This window comes from Chrysemys picta, chromosome 5 (assembly GCF_011386835.1).
Source record: "Chrysemys picta bellii isolate R12L10 chromosome 5, ASM1138683v2, whole genome shotgun sequence".
Taxonomy (NCBI): domain Eukaryota; kingdom Metazoa; phylum Chordata; order Testudines; family Emydidae; genus Chrysemys; species Chrysemys picta.
Window position 1 is genome coordinate 138,440,610 of NC_088795.1, and position 20,085 is coordinate 138,460,694.

General features: G+C 47.4%; 1 protein-coding gene across 2 annotated transcripts; it reads right to left on the reverse strand.

Moving 5' to 3' along the window:
• Positions 1–4,036: 4,036 nt before the first annotated feature.
• Positions 4,037–19,770, reverse strand: LOC101932422 (homeobox protein not2-like). Of its 2 annotated transcripts, XM_065597301.1 has the most exons (4): positions 19,670–19,770; positions 12,681–13,186; positions 8,702–8,910; positions 4,037–6,354 (listed from the first exon to the last, which is right to left on the reverse strand). In XM_065597301.1, exons 2-4 carry the CDS (start codon positions 13,030–13,032, stop codon positions 6,196–6,198), a joined length of 720 nt encoding a protein of 239 aa, XP_065453373.1. In that variant the 5' UTR covers positions 13,033–13,186; positions 19,670–19,770; the 3' UTR covers positions 4,037–6,195. The 2 variants fall into 2 exon arrangements, with proteins under 2 accessions (XP_065453373.1, XP_005291522.1); XM_005291465.5 differs by lacking the exon at positions 19,670–19,770 and having other exon boundaries at positions 12,681–13,313.
• Between the last annotated feature and the right edge of the window lie 315 nt (positions 19,771–20,085).

Genomic DNA, 20,085 nt, shown 5'->3' on the forward strand with positions numbered 1-20,085 from the left:
GCCGTGTTGGACCTTTCGAAAAAAACCTGAGAGTCTCACCTAATCATATGACTCCAGGAGCTGGGACTTTAAAAAAACCACCCCAAATATCTCAACGCTGCCAATAAAGTTACAAGAGTTGGCAACACAGTCCGTTCAGGTTTTTGCTGTACACTAAAGAAGCCAAAGGGTGGCACTGGCCACTGAACTCCATATCTCACCACAGGGACAAGCAAGGATGCAGTTTCCTGGGTAGTGGCAGATAAATGCACAAGCCCTGGCCAATTTGGGGACCCCCACAGGCGTGCCGGAACCTGGGTAAAAGTGGTGGGGGGAGGGGCACCAGTGCCAGAAGTGTGGCCCTGCTCCCTGCTCTTCTTCTTCCCTCTGAGGCCCCGTCCCCTGGCCAGGCTGTGGTAAGAGCCACCCAGGGAGCCTGGGCCGCTGTGGGGAGCCTTGGACCCTTCACCTGCCCTAGGAAGAGGCCAGGGTGCCCAAGGGCAGCCCCCAGCCTGTGTCCCCGCCCCCTGGGGTATGCCACTACCAGTGGCACCCAGGGGTCGGGGTTCCAGGCCAGCCTCCTGCCCTCTCCTTGGGGCCTACAGACATGCTCTGCGGGGAGAGGAAGCCCTGCCCAGCCTGGGAGGCAGTGTGGAGCTTGTCACCAGCAGCAAGGACCTGGTAGCAACCACGTGCGGCTCCCCTCTTCCTGTCACCTCTGACCCGAGGCTTACAGTCTGGGGGGGCAACATCCCCCGTCCTCCCGAAACTATGCCCATGCCACCACTGCTCCACGCCTGCCCGAGGGTACTACACCCCTGTTAAAAAGTGGGTGGGGGCATGGCTCCCCCTGGTTCTGGTGCCCTGGGCCCCCAGGGTGTGGGGAGCCCAAATATTTTTTTCAGAGTAGCAGCCGTGTTAGTCTGTATCCGCAAAAAGAAGAACAGGAGTACTTGTGGCACCTTAGAGACTAACAAATTTATTAGAGCATAAGCTTTCGTGGACTACAGCCCACTTCTTCTGATACTGATCAGAATCAGAGAGGGAAAATCTGTATGTGTGTATATATATCTCCTCAATATATGTTCCATTCTATATGCATCCCTGACTCAGTCAAACCCAGAGCTCCGTAGCATGGCTGCTCTTTGGGCATTAGGTGTCGCTGCAGGCTTTCTGGCTGGCCACCGACGTTCAGAAAAAGTTCAGTCAAATTAGGGCTCAAATCTACCAAGGTCTTAGCACCTTCTTGTAAAGTGCTGAGTTGCCCTTAATTCCCAATGGCATTAGTGAGTGAACTCAGGACACTTTTCCGGATCAAGCTCTCTGTCTTCAAAGAAGCAAGGTAAGTAACACATTGATACCTGACATCCTGCGTCAGGCTGCAACTTGTGGGTGCTAGTCTAAAGGTGCCAGGTTACCTCTCTTGGAATCAGAAAAATTGGAGAGGGAACAGACCTATTTGATCATCTAGGGGGAATTTCCCCCCTATACAGAGAACATCACAAGGCCGACACCCCACTTACATCCTACTTAAAGCCTCAAAATAGGGTTTAGTCTTGTGCTAACCTTCTGCTGGGGAGGGCGGAGGAGAGCACATACCAGTGTTGGTATGATCCACGAAGTGGCACAGACATGCATGGCAGATACAGGTCATTGTTATATTTTATTTTTGGTAGTTTCTTCTGCCTTGGACTTTCTTTATAGGTGGTTAATGGGAAGGCAGTGTGGCCTAGTGAAGAGCACTGGACTGGGACTCAGGAGCCATGTGTTCTCGGCTCTGCTACTTGTTGCTTGGGTGACCTTGGGCAGCTCACCTGACCTATGTGCCTCAGTTTCCTCATGTGTAAAATGGGGATAATGATTCTGACCTCTTTTATAAAGTGCTTTGAGAGCTATGGATGAAAAAGTGTTATATAAGCACTAGGGATTGTTATAATAGGAGCTGTGCCTTTAAGAACAGGGTGTGACAGACAGAGTGTGTTTGAGATTTTGAGCAGTGTGTGGGAGATTTTCCAACCTGTACAGAAAGCAGGAGGGCATGCCTGAGTTCCAGAAAGGTCAGAACTTGATTTAATAAACTCACCTTTCCAGAAAGTAACTTGATTCTCAATGGTGGCACATTAGCACTTATGGGGAATTGGCTGCTTCAGGGCACTGCTAATTAGCTACAGAGTTTTTCATCTGCAGCCACTAGGATGAACCCTGCCCAGTTTAACTAGGGATTGAAAGGAATCTGCCACTCTGCTTTGCTCGACTGTAAACTCTTCAAGGCGGGGACTGTCTCTCCATTTAAGTTTGTACAGCGCCTTGCACAATGGGGCTCCGATCTTGACTGGCTCCTTTAGTGGGAGCTCCTGATCAAAAAAATTTTTCCAATAAAAACCTTTTTCATCAGAAAATAAGAGTTTCATTAAATTAAATTTGTTGACATTAAAAAAAAATGTTGGGGGGAAAACCTGAGATTTTTCAAAATGAGAAATTTAATTTAAAAAATAACCCAGCAACAAAGTATTTTGGTTTTGAAATTGTGGGCTTTTTCCCTACTTCCCAGCCCTGTGCTACTGTTTTCCAAATGCCAGAAGTTGGGAAAACAATTTGTGTGTGGGAGGAAGAGGGGGGGACAACCTATTTTTCACACCTTCATGGGTATGTCCCATAGTGACAGGGGTTAAATGTGTAGAAGCCTGTTTATTGTTTAAAAGTGATGTTTTGTCAGTTGGGAAACAATAAAAAGGAGTAAAAGTGGATTTTCTCCATTTTCCTAACACTTTTTTACTTTCCATTGGAGGGTGAGGGGAGATGGGTAAGGAGCTTAAAAGGGGCAGGAAAGGGAAGGAAACCCTCAGAACTAAAAATGATACCTTTACCTTTTCCCCCTTCCTCCCGGAATAATAAACCTGTCTCCATGGGGAATATAATCCCATTTTTTCAACCAGATCTAATTTGTAGTGACACCTTTAGAATGCAGCATGACATAATAGATTCCAGGTGATGTGTACATACATTTTAAAGAAATGTCACACGTGTGAAAGAGACTGCCCTCTGCTGGATGGGCTCAGAACGGCTTGACAGTGCATCAGAGGCCTTACACTGCTAACAGTTAATGGCGATTTTTCTTTACCCTGAATGGTAGGAGTTTGTGCTACAGCAGCAGGAGGTCTATAGGCGCACGGTGCAACATGAGGTGAGCGGAGGCGGGCAGGACGCGTGGCTGTGGTTTTTGCACCAAATTGTGGGTGTAGGAAGTCTCCCAGGCCAGTGGTAGATGTGAATGAGTGTTTGGGCTACAACTGGTGTCCTGAGACACCAAAGAGCTCCTTGCTGAGTGGGTCAGGCTCCTCCCTGGAGGTACCAAGCCTCAGGGTGTTCGATGAGGCCCGTGTCCAAGTGGATTGATACTTCTGGCTCATCCCAGGAATTCATGGTTGCCGTGGTGACCATGGGCCTGGCCTGGGTGGTTTCTGACTCAGCTCACCCAGCTGGTCCCATGCTGGATCTAGTATTTGTGATGGGGTTGGAAGAAAGGGGGACATGGCCTGGGTGGAGCATCACCTCCTGTGAATTGTGGTGGGCCCTTTCCTACAGGGTAGAAGGGCCTGTTTGAATGGTCTGGTCTTGGAGGCCGAGGGAGCATCAGGGAATCCAGAGAGGTCTGAGGAACCAACTCTCTTTTTATGAGTTACTTGGATCAGAGATCAGGGCCCCGTTGTGCGAGGCACTGTGGAAAATCAGAAGGCAGATCACCCTTTCAGTGGTTTGGCTGGCCCACATTACCGTCTTTTGTTCTTTACTAGTGATACCATGGCCCCTAACCACCGCTTTGGCTGGCTTCCCTCTTATGGGTCATCCTGGTTTGTAGATGAAACGAGAGGGAAAATGGCTAGTGCACCAGTGATGGGAAATCGCAGCTTGAATCTGACTGAACGTATGAACCATCTGCCAAGGTGGTGCAGTCTGAGCTCCATCACCCACAGGCTCCAATCCCCCTGCGAGCCACCCAGTCACATCTTTGCTTGGAAGAAAATATCGCCTCCCAGTTCCCATCCCTTTGTAGCTCTTTTGAAATCGACTAGTTTTTATTATGGTCGAATGTGAAGCAAATAAATAAATTACAGTGTCCAAGAAACGGGGCTATGTCTATAAATAAGACAAGAGTCGCGTTATTTACAATGTTCTGGTTCAAAAAGAGGCACAATAAATTATCCTGAGCATTTGGGGCCGACCGCCAGGCAGCCAGCTGCTTTAATATCCTGGAGCAGTCCTGCCTGGGCTTCAGCAAACACACGTGGCGGTAAGCCACGGTACTGAGCATTTGGGTGCTAAGAGCGCCCTGAGCAGCTGGCAGTGTGCACTCAAAGCACACCTAATACAATGAAAGAGAAGAGGGATTGAGCCTCACCTGTCCTCAACGGTCACAAACCCAGTTTGCTCTCCTGTTAAAAATACAATCGCTGGCTCTATTGTGAGATACGGGGCAAAACCACCAGATGCTGTTTCCTCTGACACGCGGTACATAATGCAGAGATGGAAGACACAACATAGCAACTACCGCTGGTGTCATAATGAGTGTGTGCGCCTGGCTGAGGGTGGGGGTAATACCGTGCTTGGTATAAAGACGGTGTTTGAAATCCAAAGCAAAATTTGTATAATGGGCCGAAGCAAAATCCCAGATCCAAACGCTGCCCTACGGAGAGAGGTAACTGAAAGCTAGGCCCAGATTTTGCCACTTGAGCGCACCTCTGCACGGTAAAGGTAATGCAATATGTGCATAGGGGTGGACTGAGGTCTTTGATCTGCGCTTTGCAGGCCAGGAGAGAGGCAAAAATGTACAAATCCTTATTGCAGCGACGCAGGAGGGCTGCCTGGAGGCACTTTCATTCTAAGCCCCAGGTGCTTACAGCTTTCAGAAAACTACCCCTTGGACTGATCCTCTAGTCTTACATTGACCTGGAAGGACCTGAGTCTCCTCTCATGCCGCTATGAACCAGGAATAACTCCATGGCAGATAATGGAGTTACACCGGTCGAGGATCGGTGAAAATAAGATGAGAATCAGGGTTCAGTATATAGGGATAGCAGCGGCGCTCCCATTGAAATCAATGAGAATTGTGCTTGTGGCAGTATCAAGCCCTCAATTATGGCCAACTGGACTTTTTTCTCCTTAGTTTGGTCAGATCCCCTTTACTTTACTGCAAATTTTAGTGAAGTATTTTTTTGTGCAGATCTGAACTTCAAACTTGACATGGAAATAAAATTAACTAGGGAGGCTACCAGGGAAAAAGTCATGAGTCTGATTCTCTTAACACTCCTCTCTCTGCCAGGGCTACTCTACCTGGTAGTTCAGCAGCGCCAGGGGGCTGATAAACCACAACAGCACTGCGTTTACATGCACTGATGTCTGGATCTGGATTTGAACTCTATGACTGCCCCCTTCTCCCCAATCTCTAATTTTAACCCCAGTCTTTCTGCTGGAAAGGGGCCAGGCTTTCTGGCATTTCAATAGAGAAAAGAAAGACTTGTGGGTTATCTGGTTTTACACACTGCGGCCCTAGCCTGGAAGCTGCCATGTGCAACTAGGGCAGGGGTTCTGAAACTGGGGGTCAGGACCCCTCAGAGGGTCACAAGATTATTACATGGGGGGTCGCGAGCTGTTAGCCTCCATCCCAAACCCCACTTTGCCTCCAGCATTTATAATGGTGTTATACATTAAAAACATTTTTTTACATATTTAAGGGGGGGGGGTCACACTCAGAGGCTTGGTATGTGAAAGGGGTCACCAATACAAAAGTCTGAGAACCCCTGAACTAGGGTGAACAGATGTCCCGATTTTATAGGGACAGTCCCGATATTTGGGGCTTTTTCCTAAATAGGCTCCTATTACCCCCCACCCACTGTCCCGATTTTTCACACTTGCTGTCTGGTCAGCCTGTGCGCAACTGACCTGATGAGCAGCAGGCCCTGGGTGTCTAGTGTGAGGTTGCCAGACAGTGGGTGTTGCATATCACGGACTCATCCTAGGCAGCGCCAGGTCAGTCCGGTATCGTCAGCATTCAGATAAAGAGCTTGATCTATTTATCCGGCTGGAGAAGCGCATGTGTGGAGCAGCTGCTTAACTCCCTGGTAGCTTCATTGGTCAGTCTTCTGCTTGGGCATAGCTGTAAACCCCCGCTAGTTCCATTGCAAGAGCAACGTCTGCAGCAGGGAATTCTCAAGCCACTTAGACCTCCACATCCACCGTGTCTTCCTCGTTGTTCTCGAGGTCCGTGGAGTCCGTAGGAAGAGGCTGCGTCCCTCCAAACTGCGCCAGCTTCGCTTTCTTCTGCTCCAGGCTTTGCTTTCTCCATTTGATCCTCCGGTTCTGGAACCAGACTTTCACCTAGGAGAGATTCAGCACAACGGGCAATGAAAACCACTCGCTCTGGGCCAAGGCTCGGGGGCATTAGAGCCCTGACCCTGCAAGTCTTTGAACTGCGCTAAAAGTGTCAGCAGGGCCCGATCCTGTAATCCCTCCACAGGCAAGTCCCCTTGACTCCTGGAGTTTCACCTGCAGAAGCACTTGGTGCTAAAAGGCTCTTGGCAACATGGGCCATGAAGATTATTAATAATAGTTATAAATAAAGCGGTGGCTCCTTTCTTTTGAGGCTCTCAAAGCACTTTACAGACATGGGGGGAGGGATAGCTCAGTGGTTTGAGCATTGGCCTGCTAAACCCAGGGTTGTGAGTTCAATCCTTGAGGGGGCCACTTAGGGATCTGGGGCAAAATCAGTACTTGGTCCTGCTAGTGAAGGCAGGGGGCTGGACTCGATGACCTTTCAGGGTCCCTTCTAGGAGATGGGATATCTCCATTAATTTATAATTTACCTAAGCCTGCCAACTGCCCAGCGAGGTTGGTAAGTGGCATTGTCCCTGATTTACAGATGGGGAAACTGAGTCACATGGCGGTCATGCCATCTGCACACAGACTATAGTGAAATGGATCACAAGAGTCCTGACTCCCCGTCCCTGGCTTTACCCACCGGACCCAAATTCCTTCCCCGAAACCTTCACCCTGATTGTGCTGTCTTTAAATTATAAACTTCCCAAAATGAGGAGTGAAATCCTGGCCGCACTGAGTCCGCGGCAAGACTCTCATTCGGCTCAGTGGGGCCAGAATTTCCCCGCCCCGCCCCGTGTAACCAAACTGTGTTTAAAATGAAATAAGCGGCTGTGTCGTTCCCAGCAGGCAGAGCCAAATCTCGGCTACCCTCCTGGGTCTGTCTTGGAAAGTGAGCCAAGATCTGGAAGCTCGTGAGCCCTGCAGTCGTGGATCCTGGCTACACTGCGGTAACTGTCACGCTGGGGGAACCCAGCTGCAAAACAGCCATTCTGGTTAAAACCGGGGTCATGCAGCATACACCGGATTAACCAGGGTTTTTTTAGCTGCGCCCCATGAAAGCCAATAGGAGTTTGGCCATTGGCTTTGATGGGAGCAGGGGGAGCCCCTTAGACTTTAGAAGGGCTGCAGCACAATTCGGGAGCACAGCGTGGTCCCATCTCCGGTGCTTTGACTTATGACATGGAGCCACCAGCTGGCAGATTCCATACGTGGGTGCCCCAGCTAGGCAGCTGTTTCAAGCTGGATGGGAATGTGCAATCTGGGGGTGCCTGAGCATGAAAATGGTATAAAAATAAATGTGACTCTGTCTGAATGCAGCTCTCCCTAAGCAGCCCCATGTGCCAGCCACCTCGGCACGAAGGGGGCGATTAGACCGGTTAAGATAAGGCCCGATCCTGCTCCTGATGAGGTCAATGGCAAAGCTCCTTCTGGGTCATCCAACCAGGAACAGCAATGATCAGCGAAAGCAGGAGAAGAGCTGGGGGACAGTGCTGCTGGCTTGGCAGGGTGGGGCCGACTCCTAGGCCTTCTTTAAAGTGACGCAAATCAGCGATCATGGAAAGAGTCCCCAGTTCCCAGAGGTCTTTGTGCCCCTCAGCCCCCATGACGGTCACATGCGCAGTGACAAAAACCAAGAATCATAGAAACTAGAGATGGAAGATGAGCTCATCTAGTCCACCTTCTCTAGCTAATTCAGAACTGATCCTTGCAGTACAATAAGACTTGCCAGGCTGCATCAAACCAGTGGCCCACCTACTCCAGTCTCCTGTCTCCAGCTGTGGCCAGTATCCGCTGCTGCAGAGGAACGATGGCCCCATTTGGACAATTGCACGGTAATCTTCCCATACAGGAAGGGTCTTTCTAACCTACAACACTTTGGCTGGCTTGGGCCCTCAACCAGGAGCCTCTATACCCCAAATCCATCCATTAAGTAGGCTAAAAATGCATCAGTGGAGGTTGTTATTATTCAGGCAAATTTCTAAGCCTATTTTGCCTCCTGCCTCAGTGATATCTTATAGGATAGGGCCACAGGTTAGCTATGCATCATGATTTGCCTGTGCTTTGTCTCATCTAGTTTTAAATATCCCTAGTCATGGGATTTCCCTTGGGAGACTAGACCCCGCAGGGACCCTCCCCGTTTCTGGGGAGAATCAGCTCCTTCTGACGGGAGCTCCTCACACTGTAACAGAGACAGAAGCCCTGAAACTTGCTAGGTGGCTCATCTCCTGCTGTCATTTCTGGCTGCAGTCCCAGGAAGGGACCATGCCTGGATCTCTGCCTGACCCCAGGGACCATGTAGAGATCCCAGATTGCTCATGGCCTCGGGGGAAGGGGGGAGATATCCTACCTGCGTCTCTGTGAGGTGCAGGGTGGCCGCCAGATCCACCCGCTCCGTGCCCACCATGTATTGCTGTTTGAGGAATTCCTGCTCCAGCCGCTCCAGCTGCTCTGGTTTGAAAACTGTGCGGACCCTCTTCATCTTACAGGGCCCCCTGGATCTCCAAGGAACAGAAGGCCCCAGCGAGACAGCTCCTACGCAACCAGAAAACTCCAGACCTACGAGCAAGGGGCAAGAGTCAGCAAGGCAAAACACAGAAACAGCCCAATTTGCCTTGCAGGAAATGCCTGACACATGTACAGAAAGAAAGCACCCGTCACAGCCCTTGTTAACTCTCCTTAGGGTGGGTGAATGTGTTTTACCTGCTCCAAACCCTACTAGCTACAGTGGCTGGTTTCGGAGCATGGCTGATCCAGTCCACAGGGGCTAAGGAGGGATGGAAGAGAAGGAACAGTAATGCCCTGAGGAAAGAAACAGCCTCTGCCAGCCAGTATAACCCTTCATTGACAGAGGGCCGACCCTGGTCCCAAGGAAGTCGGTGCGTGAGTGAGGCGAGCCGGATTTGACCCGCTCCATGCATTGCTTATACTGGAAGTTCTTGTTCAGGGCCGGATCCAGCAAACACTACGATTCAGTGGGATTGCTTGAGAGTAAAGATAATATTGTGCTTATGTACTGGGGAGCTGGATTGTAAATTCTCTATGGCAAGGTGTGTCTTGGGTCCTGCATGGTCCCATGTATATTGCTGGCATAACAATAATTACTATATTATTCAGAAGTGTCTGGTTGGTATAATAGTATGGAATTCTTAATAAAAAATCATCAAACTACACTAACTCAAGAACGGGCAACATTGCTTCTCAGGCCCTGATCTGCCAACTCTTTCCCACACGCTTCGAATTCTTACACAAAATAAATGCAGGGCTTGGGCCTGCCGCCTTACTCACATGAGTAAGCCTTACTTATGTGAGTCAGCCCCTGACTTCAGGGATCCCCATAACCCAGGAGGGTTGCAGGATGGGGGCCTTTGCATAATGAATAAGTGGGAGTTTTCTGAATTTTGAATCCATCTCTCCTAAGTCTAGGATTGTTAGGGTCCGAGGTGTTGGTTCTGCCTGTGCTTTGGATCTGGGTTCCGATTTTGACCACCCCAGAGTGTGGAGGGCTGGAGGCAGAGGGTTTGCAGTCAGGCCCCTTGCTAATAAATAGTTACACTGGAAAGCCCTGATCCTGCAGTTGGATCCACATGTGTGGGTCCCTGTTCCCCTACTGAGCCCCACTGACTTTAGAGGGGCTCTGCAAACGCATAGGGATCCACCTGCATGGATCAGCCTGTGGGATCATGGTCCGATATGATCATGGTAGGAGTTAAAAAGGTTTCCAAGTATCAAAATATAGTCTATATAAACCACTGGGAACTTGAAATGTCGATATTAAAATGTTTCTGACCATAAAAATAGGTAGACTGCAGTTATAAATTGTTAGAATTATAGGCCTTGATCCTGCAAATTCTTCTGCAAATGCTTAACTTTATGCACAAGAGCAATCTCATTGGGTCAATGGGATTACTCCAGTGGAAAGCTTGCATCCGAAGAAGTGGGTTGTAGCCCATGAAAGCTTATACTCTAATAAATTTGTTAGTCTCTAAGGTGCCACAAGTACTCCTGTTCTTTTTGAGGATACAGACTAACACGGCTGCTACTCTGAAACAGGTGTGTTATGTGTCTGCAAGATCAGGGCCGTTGTTTTAGTCATTAAGATATAATATTTGTAACTGTTATAGCTATAAAAACATGCTCGGAGAATAAACTAATGTGTGATGATAGCTGTTTAAAATATCTGAGTGTATAAACACTATAATGTAGGGCCAGATTCTCTGCTGGTATAAATCAATGTTAGTTTGACTTGAGCCTGTTTACACCAGAAGAGCTGTCATATAATAACTAAGTTATGATATATTTATTATAGTAGTAAATAGGATTTGGAGTTAAATCATTTATAAAATCATTTTGCAAATTGCCCGAGCATACTGTCACCACCTAGCAATATAATTATAATGTAATATATAAATGTACAGATATGAAACGGTCTAAGAAAAGAGATAATAAGAATTACATACCTACATTAAATAGTTTTAAAAGGCTTCTGAGTATAAACAAAACTTTTAGTATCTAAATCCTAAAAAACTCTAGGGCTCAAATCTTGGTTTCTTATGCGGGCAAAAATCTGCATTGATTTAGGTGGGTAGTTTTGCCTCTGTTACCAACCATGGGATTGGCCCCTGCACGCTCTATGATAATAAATTTCAATGGGCCACAGTGCACCATGTATTTTTAAGCGAGGCTACTCATTGAGATAAAGGGTTAATTTTGCTTAAAAATCAATGATACCATATGGTTTGATGTAAATACAGAGGAGACAGGAACATACACACACTGAACTAAAATCTGCCCTCTGTTACAGCAATCCAACTCCATGGGTCTCTGGTTCTGCCCAGGAAACCCAAATTCATCTGATACTTTAAAAACAAAAATCTCTTTTTGCCCTAGGTGCATGTGCATTAAAAAGCCTCACAAACTTTGGAGTCAGATTCTGCAAACACATGTGAGAAGAATTTTACTCAGATGAGTAGTTCCAACTGCAGCAAAGTTATTCACACACAAATCTGCAGGATCAGCCCCTAAGAAAATAAACCCCAAACCATGGGCTCGCTTCACCCATCAGCTTCTCAGGATTAATAAGCATCAGCCCCTTTAACCCAGAAACAGAAATAAATATTGGGAAATTACTGTGCTCTTTCCTACCCCCGCCACTGCCACACACAGAAACTGAGCAGAGTCTGGAAACTTCAGGAAATTAAACTGAGCTTCTGTCTGTGACTGCATCAGTGCCCACAACAAAGTAGCTGGGGATGGGGTGTGAGATGCACCCCGAAAATCTCAGGGGTCCTAAAAGAATTTTTAAAATAAACCTTTTGGGTTTTCTACTAGTTTGGTTTAGTACAGGAAAAGTCAAAGCTCTGAGGGTCACAGTTTGCTCCTGCCCAGTCCTGAGTCTGTATCTCTTGCCAACCTCCCTAAAGTTTAAGGCAGAACGCTTGCTATCCTCCAGACGACCCCTTACAGCTCCACAGACACGGCTTCCCCTTCTCGAGGTCCCTTCCAGTCCTATGATTCTATGACACGCTGCATATAAAAATAATAATACCTAGTTCCTATACAGGACATCTGCCACACACCCTCTACCCACATAGACATACAAACCAACCTCCACACAAACGACACCAAGACAGAATCACCTCATGCACAGATAGACACATACAAATACACTGGCAGAAATGGGTCAGAACCATACACCCCTCACCCACCACAGTACATGTGCACACATACTGAATGGAAACACCCTAAAGTTTAGAGAGACAGACACACACACACGCACCCTATACACAACCCAGGTATGCCTCACACATGCAGACATGCCACATACCCGTACACCCCTCATTCCTCCAAACATGTACATACACATCAGACAGCAACACCCCATTCACAGATCCAGACGGAGAACCATTAGCACTATAATTGTTGTATTGGGGATCCCCTTTCACACAGCAAGCCTCTGAGTGCAACCCCCCCCCATTATAAATTAAAAACACATGTTTTCATATTGAATACTATTATAAACGCTGGAGGCAAAGTGGGGTTTGGGGGTGGAGGCTGACAGCACATGACCCCCATGTAATAACCTTGTGACCCCAAGTTTGAGAACCCCTGAGGCAGACCACCACTCCCACTCCCACACTGACAGAAACACCCCAGACACATACACAAACCGGGCACAGACACCCCATGCATGCGTTCACCCCCATACACACTAGACAGAAACACCCTAGGAACAGACACACAGACACACCCCTCCCTCCACACACACACCCCCCAGAACACACGCACCCACTCACCCCTGTAGCCCTTCCAGTTTAAACACTACTTACTGTCTTGCTTACAGCTGGGATAAGAGAACAGGCAGCCCCTCTGCAGCTGCTGGTGCTGGTGCAGAACCCCATAGCCCGGCTTATCCAGGTACATGGCTGGGTAGGGCATGAGGCCAATGGAGTAGGTGGCTGGGTAAATCCAGCTGTGCCACTCCAGAGGCAGCTTGGAGGACCATCTGGCAGAGGCAGCGCCTTTCTTCTGGGGCTCTGGCTTGGAGAGGATGGCGTCAATGTTAAAAGGGGTCTTCCGAGGGAGCTGGGGAACATCTGGAGAAGCTGGGGGGCCAGATGAGTCTGTTGCTGCTGCCAGGATGTTGTTGAGCAGACCTGGGAAGACCGGCTTCTGGAGCATGTTCAGTCAGCAGATCTGTGGCTGATGGTCAGACTGGGACTTAGCCGCTTCCAGATGCGGTGCAAGCTGCACTCTCCCAGCCCGGGCCTCAGCCTGCTAGCTGGCTCTTTATACACAGGAAGGGCCCAAGGTGGCTTTATAGCGAGGGCTTCCCCTGTGAAGTGTAAATAAGACATTAATATGCAAAGCAGGCTGCAGCTGGGTGGAGAAAGGAGAGGCTGTTCCAAGGCCTGATGCTCTGCTGGGTGCCTGTAGGACAGGGAGTGTCTCTGGGCTGGGACAGGCAGGGGACAGCCTAGCATGGCCTATGACAAGGGCCAGGTCTGCTTGGAATGATCAAATTGGAATGGGAAGGGAGGTCTCACATCCCGTACAAATACACACACACACACACAACGTGCATCTAAAAGCCCCCCCACAAATATACACACTATAAATACAAGCGTAGACGCATACACAACACACGCACCACACCTAGATACAAAAGTACAGAGAATGACACACAAACATCCACACGATACATGTAAAAATACGGTCATACCCACAATATAAACACAGAAATGCACAGACACATGAACACACACACACAAACACACATCACCACAAATATATACATACAAATATCTGCACGCACGCACACACACAATGTGTATACGTGCACCCGTCTGTACGCGCTAATGCACCTAAACACACACAAGTCTCTGTGCAAGAGGGGGCTGAGATATGGAGCCGAAATTCACTGTTAATTTGCAACCTGTTATTTCAGTTTGTATATGTGTGTGTGTGTGTGTGTGTGTGTGTGTACACTGGTGTGTGTAATTGTGTGTATGTCTCTGTACTGTTCCATCCACATCCTAGGGCTGATTCCTGCTCCCTGGTTGCCTTTCTACTGTCACCCAAGGCAGGAAGCACCAATGTTCCCTCGGAAGCTGGGAGTTTTCAGAGCCCTTTCCAGCTCTTTATCCTTTTTGGTCTCTCTCTTCATTCTGTCACCCTCAAGAAAATGCATCTTCCATTGCTGATGTCTGAGTCCTGGCAGTCTGTGCCTGCAAGCCCTAGATTTGTTTGGTGCAGACATCAGAGGCTACGAGCCTTTTGGCTTTAACTTGAAAATAAAACCTAGATATATGTAGAAGTGTGTGTGTACTAACAAACCTGCCTTAAAGTGGGCACAAATGTAAATGTCCGTATTAAAGCTCCGTTACGCTGTCAGAGCCGTGTATATGCGCCTTACTGTAAAAGAGAATCAGACTGAGTATTTCAGGGCAAATGTAAATCAAGAAACTCTATTGGAATACTATTAGATGATGTCGTTCGTAAGGAAATATCCGGGGCATGGGTGTCCAGGCAAGAACCTAGAGAGAGAGAGAGATGATAACCAGGTGCTGGTACAAAAGAATCCATCAGCTTTTTCTGTAAAGAGTTTACTTCTCCCATTTAGCAAGCTGCCTTCCGTGACAATTTGGAAATACGTGAATAAAAAAAATACAGCTGAGGTTTTATTGCTCCTTGTTACAATGTAAGGCCCCAGTCCTGCAAACCCTTCCTAACTGAAGTCACGTGCTTGAAGTTAGGGCATATGCTTAAGCCGCTTGCAAAATTGGAGACTCTGGCAATAAAAAATAGACTTCCAAACTCTGCAGAGACTGATGTTTTCCAGTTCTAGTTCCTCTTTGATGTTTTGCAATAAGTTTGCAGGGTCAATAGTCTGTTACTCTTGTCCAACTTTTAAATTCCAGATAATGTAACTTGTTCTGGTTAGCATCTTTAATATTCTCTACCTAATGATTAATAACTCTTATAATTATTGCACATTATATAAGTATAAGGAAAGCATATAGTTACTGAAAATAATAACTATTATGTGGAATAAAATCCTCTGAAATATTTGCAAATAAATACAAAACTTAAATGGAGAAAATAGAATTTTTCCTTGTGCAAACTTCAAAGAGAACCTGATAATTTATTTTAATATATACATATATTTAATGTAGCTATAATTAATTACTATTATAAAAAATGACAATACATTAATAATAATGGCCCTCAGCCCATCTGCTTTTAAACAGATCTCTCTAGTGATTTGATATTGCTAGAATAATACATAGCCCAATATTAGAATACAGATAGAGAGGTGTGAATGGGGATTGATGGATGGATGGATGAATGAGAAAAAAATGTATACTAACTTCTTTCACACAAGGCATCACATACAAATTAATAAAGAGCGGGGGGAGCGGATAAACCAAACATAAAGTAACAATGGTTTTGATCTTCCCATTGGAGTCAATGCTAAAATTCCAACCGTCAAACTGGACTGGGATAGAATCCAGCCAAGCGCAGAATTTTGCTTTTAAATTAGGGACAAGGAAGAGATTCACAGATGCCAAAGGGGAGCTCACACTAGCTAAGGGGGTGAGGAAGGGGGATTCATTCCTCAAATCTATGAACCCCAACTGGAGTGAAATGAAAGGCAGCAAGAAGCGGGCCAGTTAAAAAGAAGCAAAAAAACTCCTCATGGGGCTGCCTGGTGCATTGTGGTCCATCAAACAGCTCTTATAGTCGGGGGGATGATCCAGAGTCAGGGGGATCTGCTAGATGGTGGGCAGAGCAGTGGGGACAGAGCAAAGATGTGGGAGAGAGAAATTAGGGAGGTAGAAAGAAAGGGGGAGCTGGATGGACAGGCAGCAGTGACAGCAAGGTGAGTTTTGTATTCTGCCACTGTGGTAGAATTAGCTAGCTAATGAAGCATTTTGTCTCCCATTAGCACTGTGTGCTCTGCTAATGTATTTCTGTTAAAAAGCTGGGGATTTTCACCCAGCGTTAACGAGTTGGGAAATGTCGCACCAGCCAGCTGGCAAAACAGGGGGGAGCCCTGCCCCGGGGAGCCAGGCACTTGCCCTGCTAACAACCCCCCTCCTTTCCAAGTGGCCCTGGCTCACTGACACAGGGCTGCCAGGTTGGGGTTTGCATGGGGTCTGTTTCCAACCCATATGCCCAGTGCAGGGGAGCAGGCAGGGGAGATAAAAGGAGGTCGTCCCTGATCCTCCTTTTTTGTTGTTTTGTTTTGTTTTTAAAGGGAGTAGAAACTAAAAGGGGCGGGGGAGTTTCTTAGAACACTTTAAATAAAAGCCCTTTGTAAACAGCCCCCCTTGAGCCAAAGGAACCCGGGTGAAAAGCATTTCCTGACAACTCCATTAAAGAATGGAGCTGTATTAACATTCCAAGCACCTTGACAAGAGATGAAAGTGGGGCACTTGAGTCCAGCCTCTTCTTGCTCCAGATGTTGTTACAGGCTCCCTGAAAAGGGTTTTCTTTCTTTCTTTCTTTCTTTTTTTTTTGCAAAGCGACAAAGATGCTGCCCACTTCAAACGATTCTAATTGATGCTAATGATTATTAGATAGAGTGGGGGGCCTTGTTCCCCAGGCCAGGGGGAGTGCATTTTACAATCCCTTCATAGAAAGCTCCTTCCCCCCCCCCCACCCCTCAAAAATGGGGCTGCGGCTTTCAGAATTTCTGTCTCTTTCTGGCTGCTGATTTTTTTCTCTCTCTCGCCCACCTTCCTCTAGACACCCTGCAGCTGTCACTTCTTTGCCCATGAGAAATTTCACACCTAGCCTCTTTCAATGGGAAGGGCCTGGCTGCATTTCCATCTGACTTGAACTGCCAGCCTTCCCGGCAGACAAAGATGCAGTGGAAATTTCCTAAAAACAAAACAAACAAACCAAAAAATGGGCTCGGGGCATCTTTACACCGGGGGCTTGCATTGCTTTTAACGCACACAAGCGTCACGATGGAGGAAATCTTTGCATTCAGCTCCTCTGATGCAGGGTAAAGGATTAACGCCGATGATTATTATTTATGATTTGTATCGCAGTAGTGCCCAGGAACCTGCATCGCGCTAGGCGCTGTACAAACACAAGATGGTCCCTGTCCCACAAAGTTTACAATCTATGCAGGAGACAAAGAGACAGCAGGTGGATATGGACAGACCAATAAGGGAAACAATGAAACAGGCCAGCATGCCAGGCAGTGGTGTGAGCACACCGGCAGCCTAGATCATAGGGCTCCGGCATTGATTTGTTAGATGTTTGTTATAATTTAGCATGTTGACAATTTCAGCGTCGCCAACCTCCAGGGCTCAAAAATGACAAGCCCCCTCCCCCACCAAAACTCAGGAGATTGGCTTAAAAATCATGAGACTAAAATAATAATAATAAGAAGAATACTTTTGGAGTTCTTTGTATTTGGCTTCTGCCATTTGAACCTTTAGCCTAGGTTACGCTAGGGTCAGATTTTCAAGCTTTACTCCCACAACCACAAGGGCTAGAAGTTTTCTGATGTTTTTTATATGAGAACTGGGATAATACATAATCATGTAACTCCAGGAGCTGAGGGTTCCATCCCGCAGTCTTTGCTCAAGCAGAAATCCCACTGAATTCAGCTTGGCGAGTGAAAATAAGGCCTTGTCTTCACCGCCAAAAAAAAAAAGTGCGTTTCTAACTATGGGATAACTAATGTGCATTCTCTGTTGGGCTGTAAAATCCTAGTGGAGACAAGCTCTGTAGTTTTAACATGAGATAAACTGTTTTATTATTATTAACTTGTGTTTGTGAGGCATCTCAAAGCCCCATCATGGACCAGGACCCCGTTGTGCTAGGCGCTGTACAAACACAGAACAAAATCTACGTGTAGGACATAAGGGCTGCCATACTGGGTTGGGCCATTGTCCATCTACTCCTGTATTCTATCTCCAGCAGTGGCCCATACCATGGCTTCAGGGGGAGAGTACGTAACAGGGCAAATATGAAGTGATCCACCCCATCCTCCACTCCCAACTGCTGGTAGTCAGAGATTTAGGGACACCCAGAGCATGGGGTTGCGTCCCTGACCATCTCAGCTAATAGCCAGTGATGGACCTAGCCTCTGTGAACTTATCTAGTTCTTTTTTGAACCTAGTTATAGCCTTCACAACATCCCCTGGCAATGAGTTCCACAGGTTAGTTACACACTGTGTGAAGAAGTACTTCCTCTTCTTTGTATTCAACTTGCTGCCTATTAATTTCATTGGGTGACGCCTGGTTTTTGTACCGTGTAAAAGAGTAAAACTTCTCTATTCACTCTCTCCACACCAGTCATGATCTTATGGACCTCTGTCATATCCCCCCTTAGCCGTCTCTTTTCTACGCTGAACAGCCCTAACCTTTTCAGTCTCTCCTCCTATGGAAGCCGTGCCATACCCTTGATCATCTTTGTGGCCTTCCTCTGAACCTTTTCAAATAACTTAGGATGAACAATAACTGATGGATACAGACTGACCGACCAGGGAGCTCAAGGAAACAATGGGACGATAGTGGGTTAGCATGACAGACTGGGGTCTCAGCCCAGCTGCAGCCTAGGCAAGGTCAACCACAGACAGGGATAAAGCGACAGAGTCCTGTGGCACCTTATAGACTAACAGACGTTTTAGAGCATACGCTTTCGTGGGTGAATACCCACTTCGTCAGAATTCACCCACAAAAGCTTATGCTCCAAAACGTCTGTTAGTCTATAAGGTGCCACAGGACTCTGTCGCTTTTTACAGACCCAGACTAACACGGCTCCCCCTCTGATACTTGACACACACAGGGATATGATACTGACCTCGCCCTAGCTACCTCGCAGAAAAAAATACAGGTACAATTTCACAGCGGGGCAGGGGTGTTGGAAGAATATGTATAGTGGGGGTGCCGAGAGCCATTGTAAACCCTGTATATAATGGAAACCACTTCAAACCAATGGGTGCTGCAGCACCCCTACTTCCAGCTCTTATGCTAAAGCATGTGAGTTATCCCGCTGCAGCCTTCCCACACCTTTTGTTTTGTTTTGCAGTGAAGACCAAGGCAAAGTCAGTTTCACCTTCTGATTCCCATGTACTTGTCCAGTGTTGCCTTGTCTGGGTGCCAAGGTAAGCTCGAAATCTGATTTCATGTCATTTGCCGTTAACGCAGGGAAAGCATTTATATGCAGGTTTGATTCTGCATCGAGCATTATTCCGGTTTGTTATTTCTAATATTAATCCAAGCTTATGTCTAACTTTTGATTGTGCTCCAATCTCATTTTTTTTAGTTTACAAAAATCTGCATTTTCACCTAATTTGCCCCCAGGATCTCTCTAAAGGGGTATTGCTAACACTGTGCATCATTATATCAAACACTAGGTATGGGCCAGGGGCTGAGTTGTGGATGATGTGGGAATTGTCATGCACCAACTACAGGGGTGTTACATCCATGGAAGTCTGGTTTAATGTCACGTAGGGTGGTAAAGGGTGGTGTAAATTGGCCACAAAGGGTTTGATCCAGGCCCCACTGAAGACAATGGCAAAATTCTCACTGATATGGAAGTACCGAGGGTGAAACCCTGGCCCCACTGAAATCAATGGGAATTTTGCCGTTGCTTCAGGGGAGCCAAGATTTTCACCCCCAGGGCTTGATTTTCACTGATTCAGAGTCAGACGGATGAATATTTTTCCTTCCCCCCCCCCCCCCCCAAAATGTTGAGTTAAATTTTGCCATTTTCCGGGATGAGATTTTTTGTGATTTCTTTAGAATCTGCTACTCACGGAGGGCCCGATCCTGCAGGCATACAGGCGCTGACCTTCGCACGCAGGAGCAATCCCGCTGCCTTCAATGGAATTTGGATCGGGTTCTGGTGTGTAAAATTCAGCAAGTGTTTAGCGCTGGGCTGGGCTTTGCGCTGTGCATACAGCGAAGCACGTGCCGAAGCGCTTTGCGGGGTCGGGCTGTTCATGTAACCTGCCCGAACTGCTCTTTGCTAGGCCGCGAGATCGGGGCGCTTCTTGCTATTGATTTTTATTTAAAGCCAATACAAGCATCCTCTCTCCGGTTCTGGCCCCTTTTTGTTGCATGGGGCATAAAGGGGCCGTAAAAGCTTTGATTGCAGCCGGGGGGAGAACAGGTACTGCGGAAGACAGCCATATGGCTACCTCCCAAGGACCCAGTTTAGGGGGCTTGCAAGGGGCTGGGAAAGGGGCGTGTTTGGGGGGCCGGCCA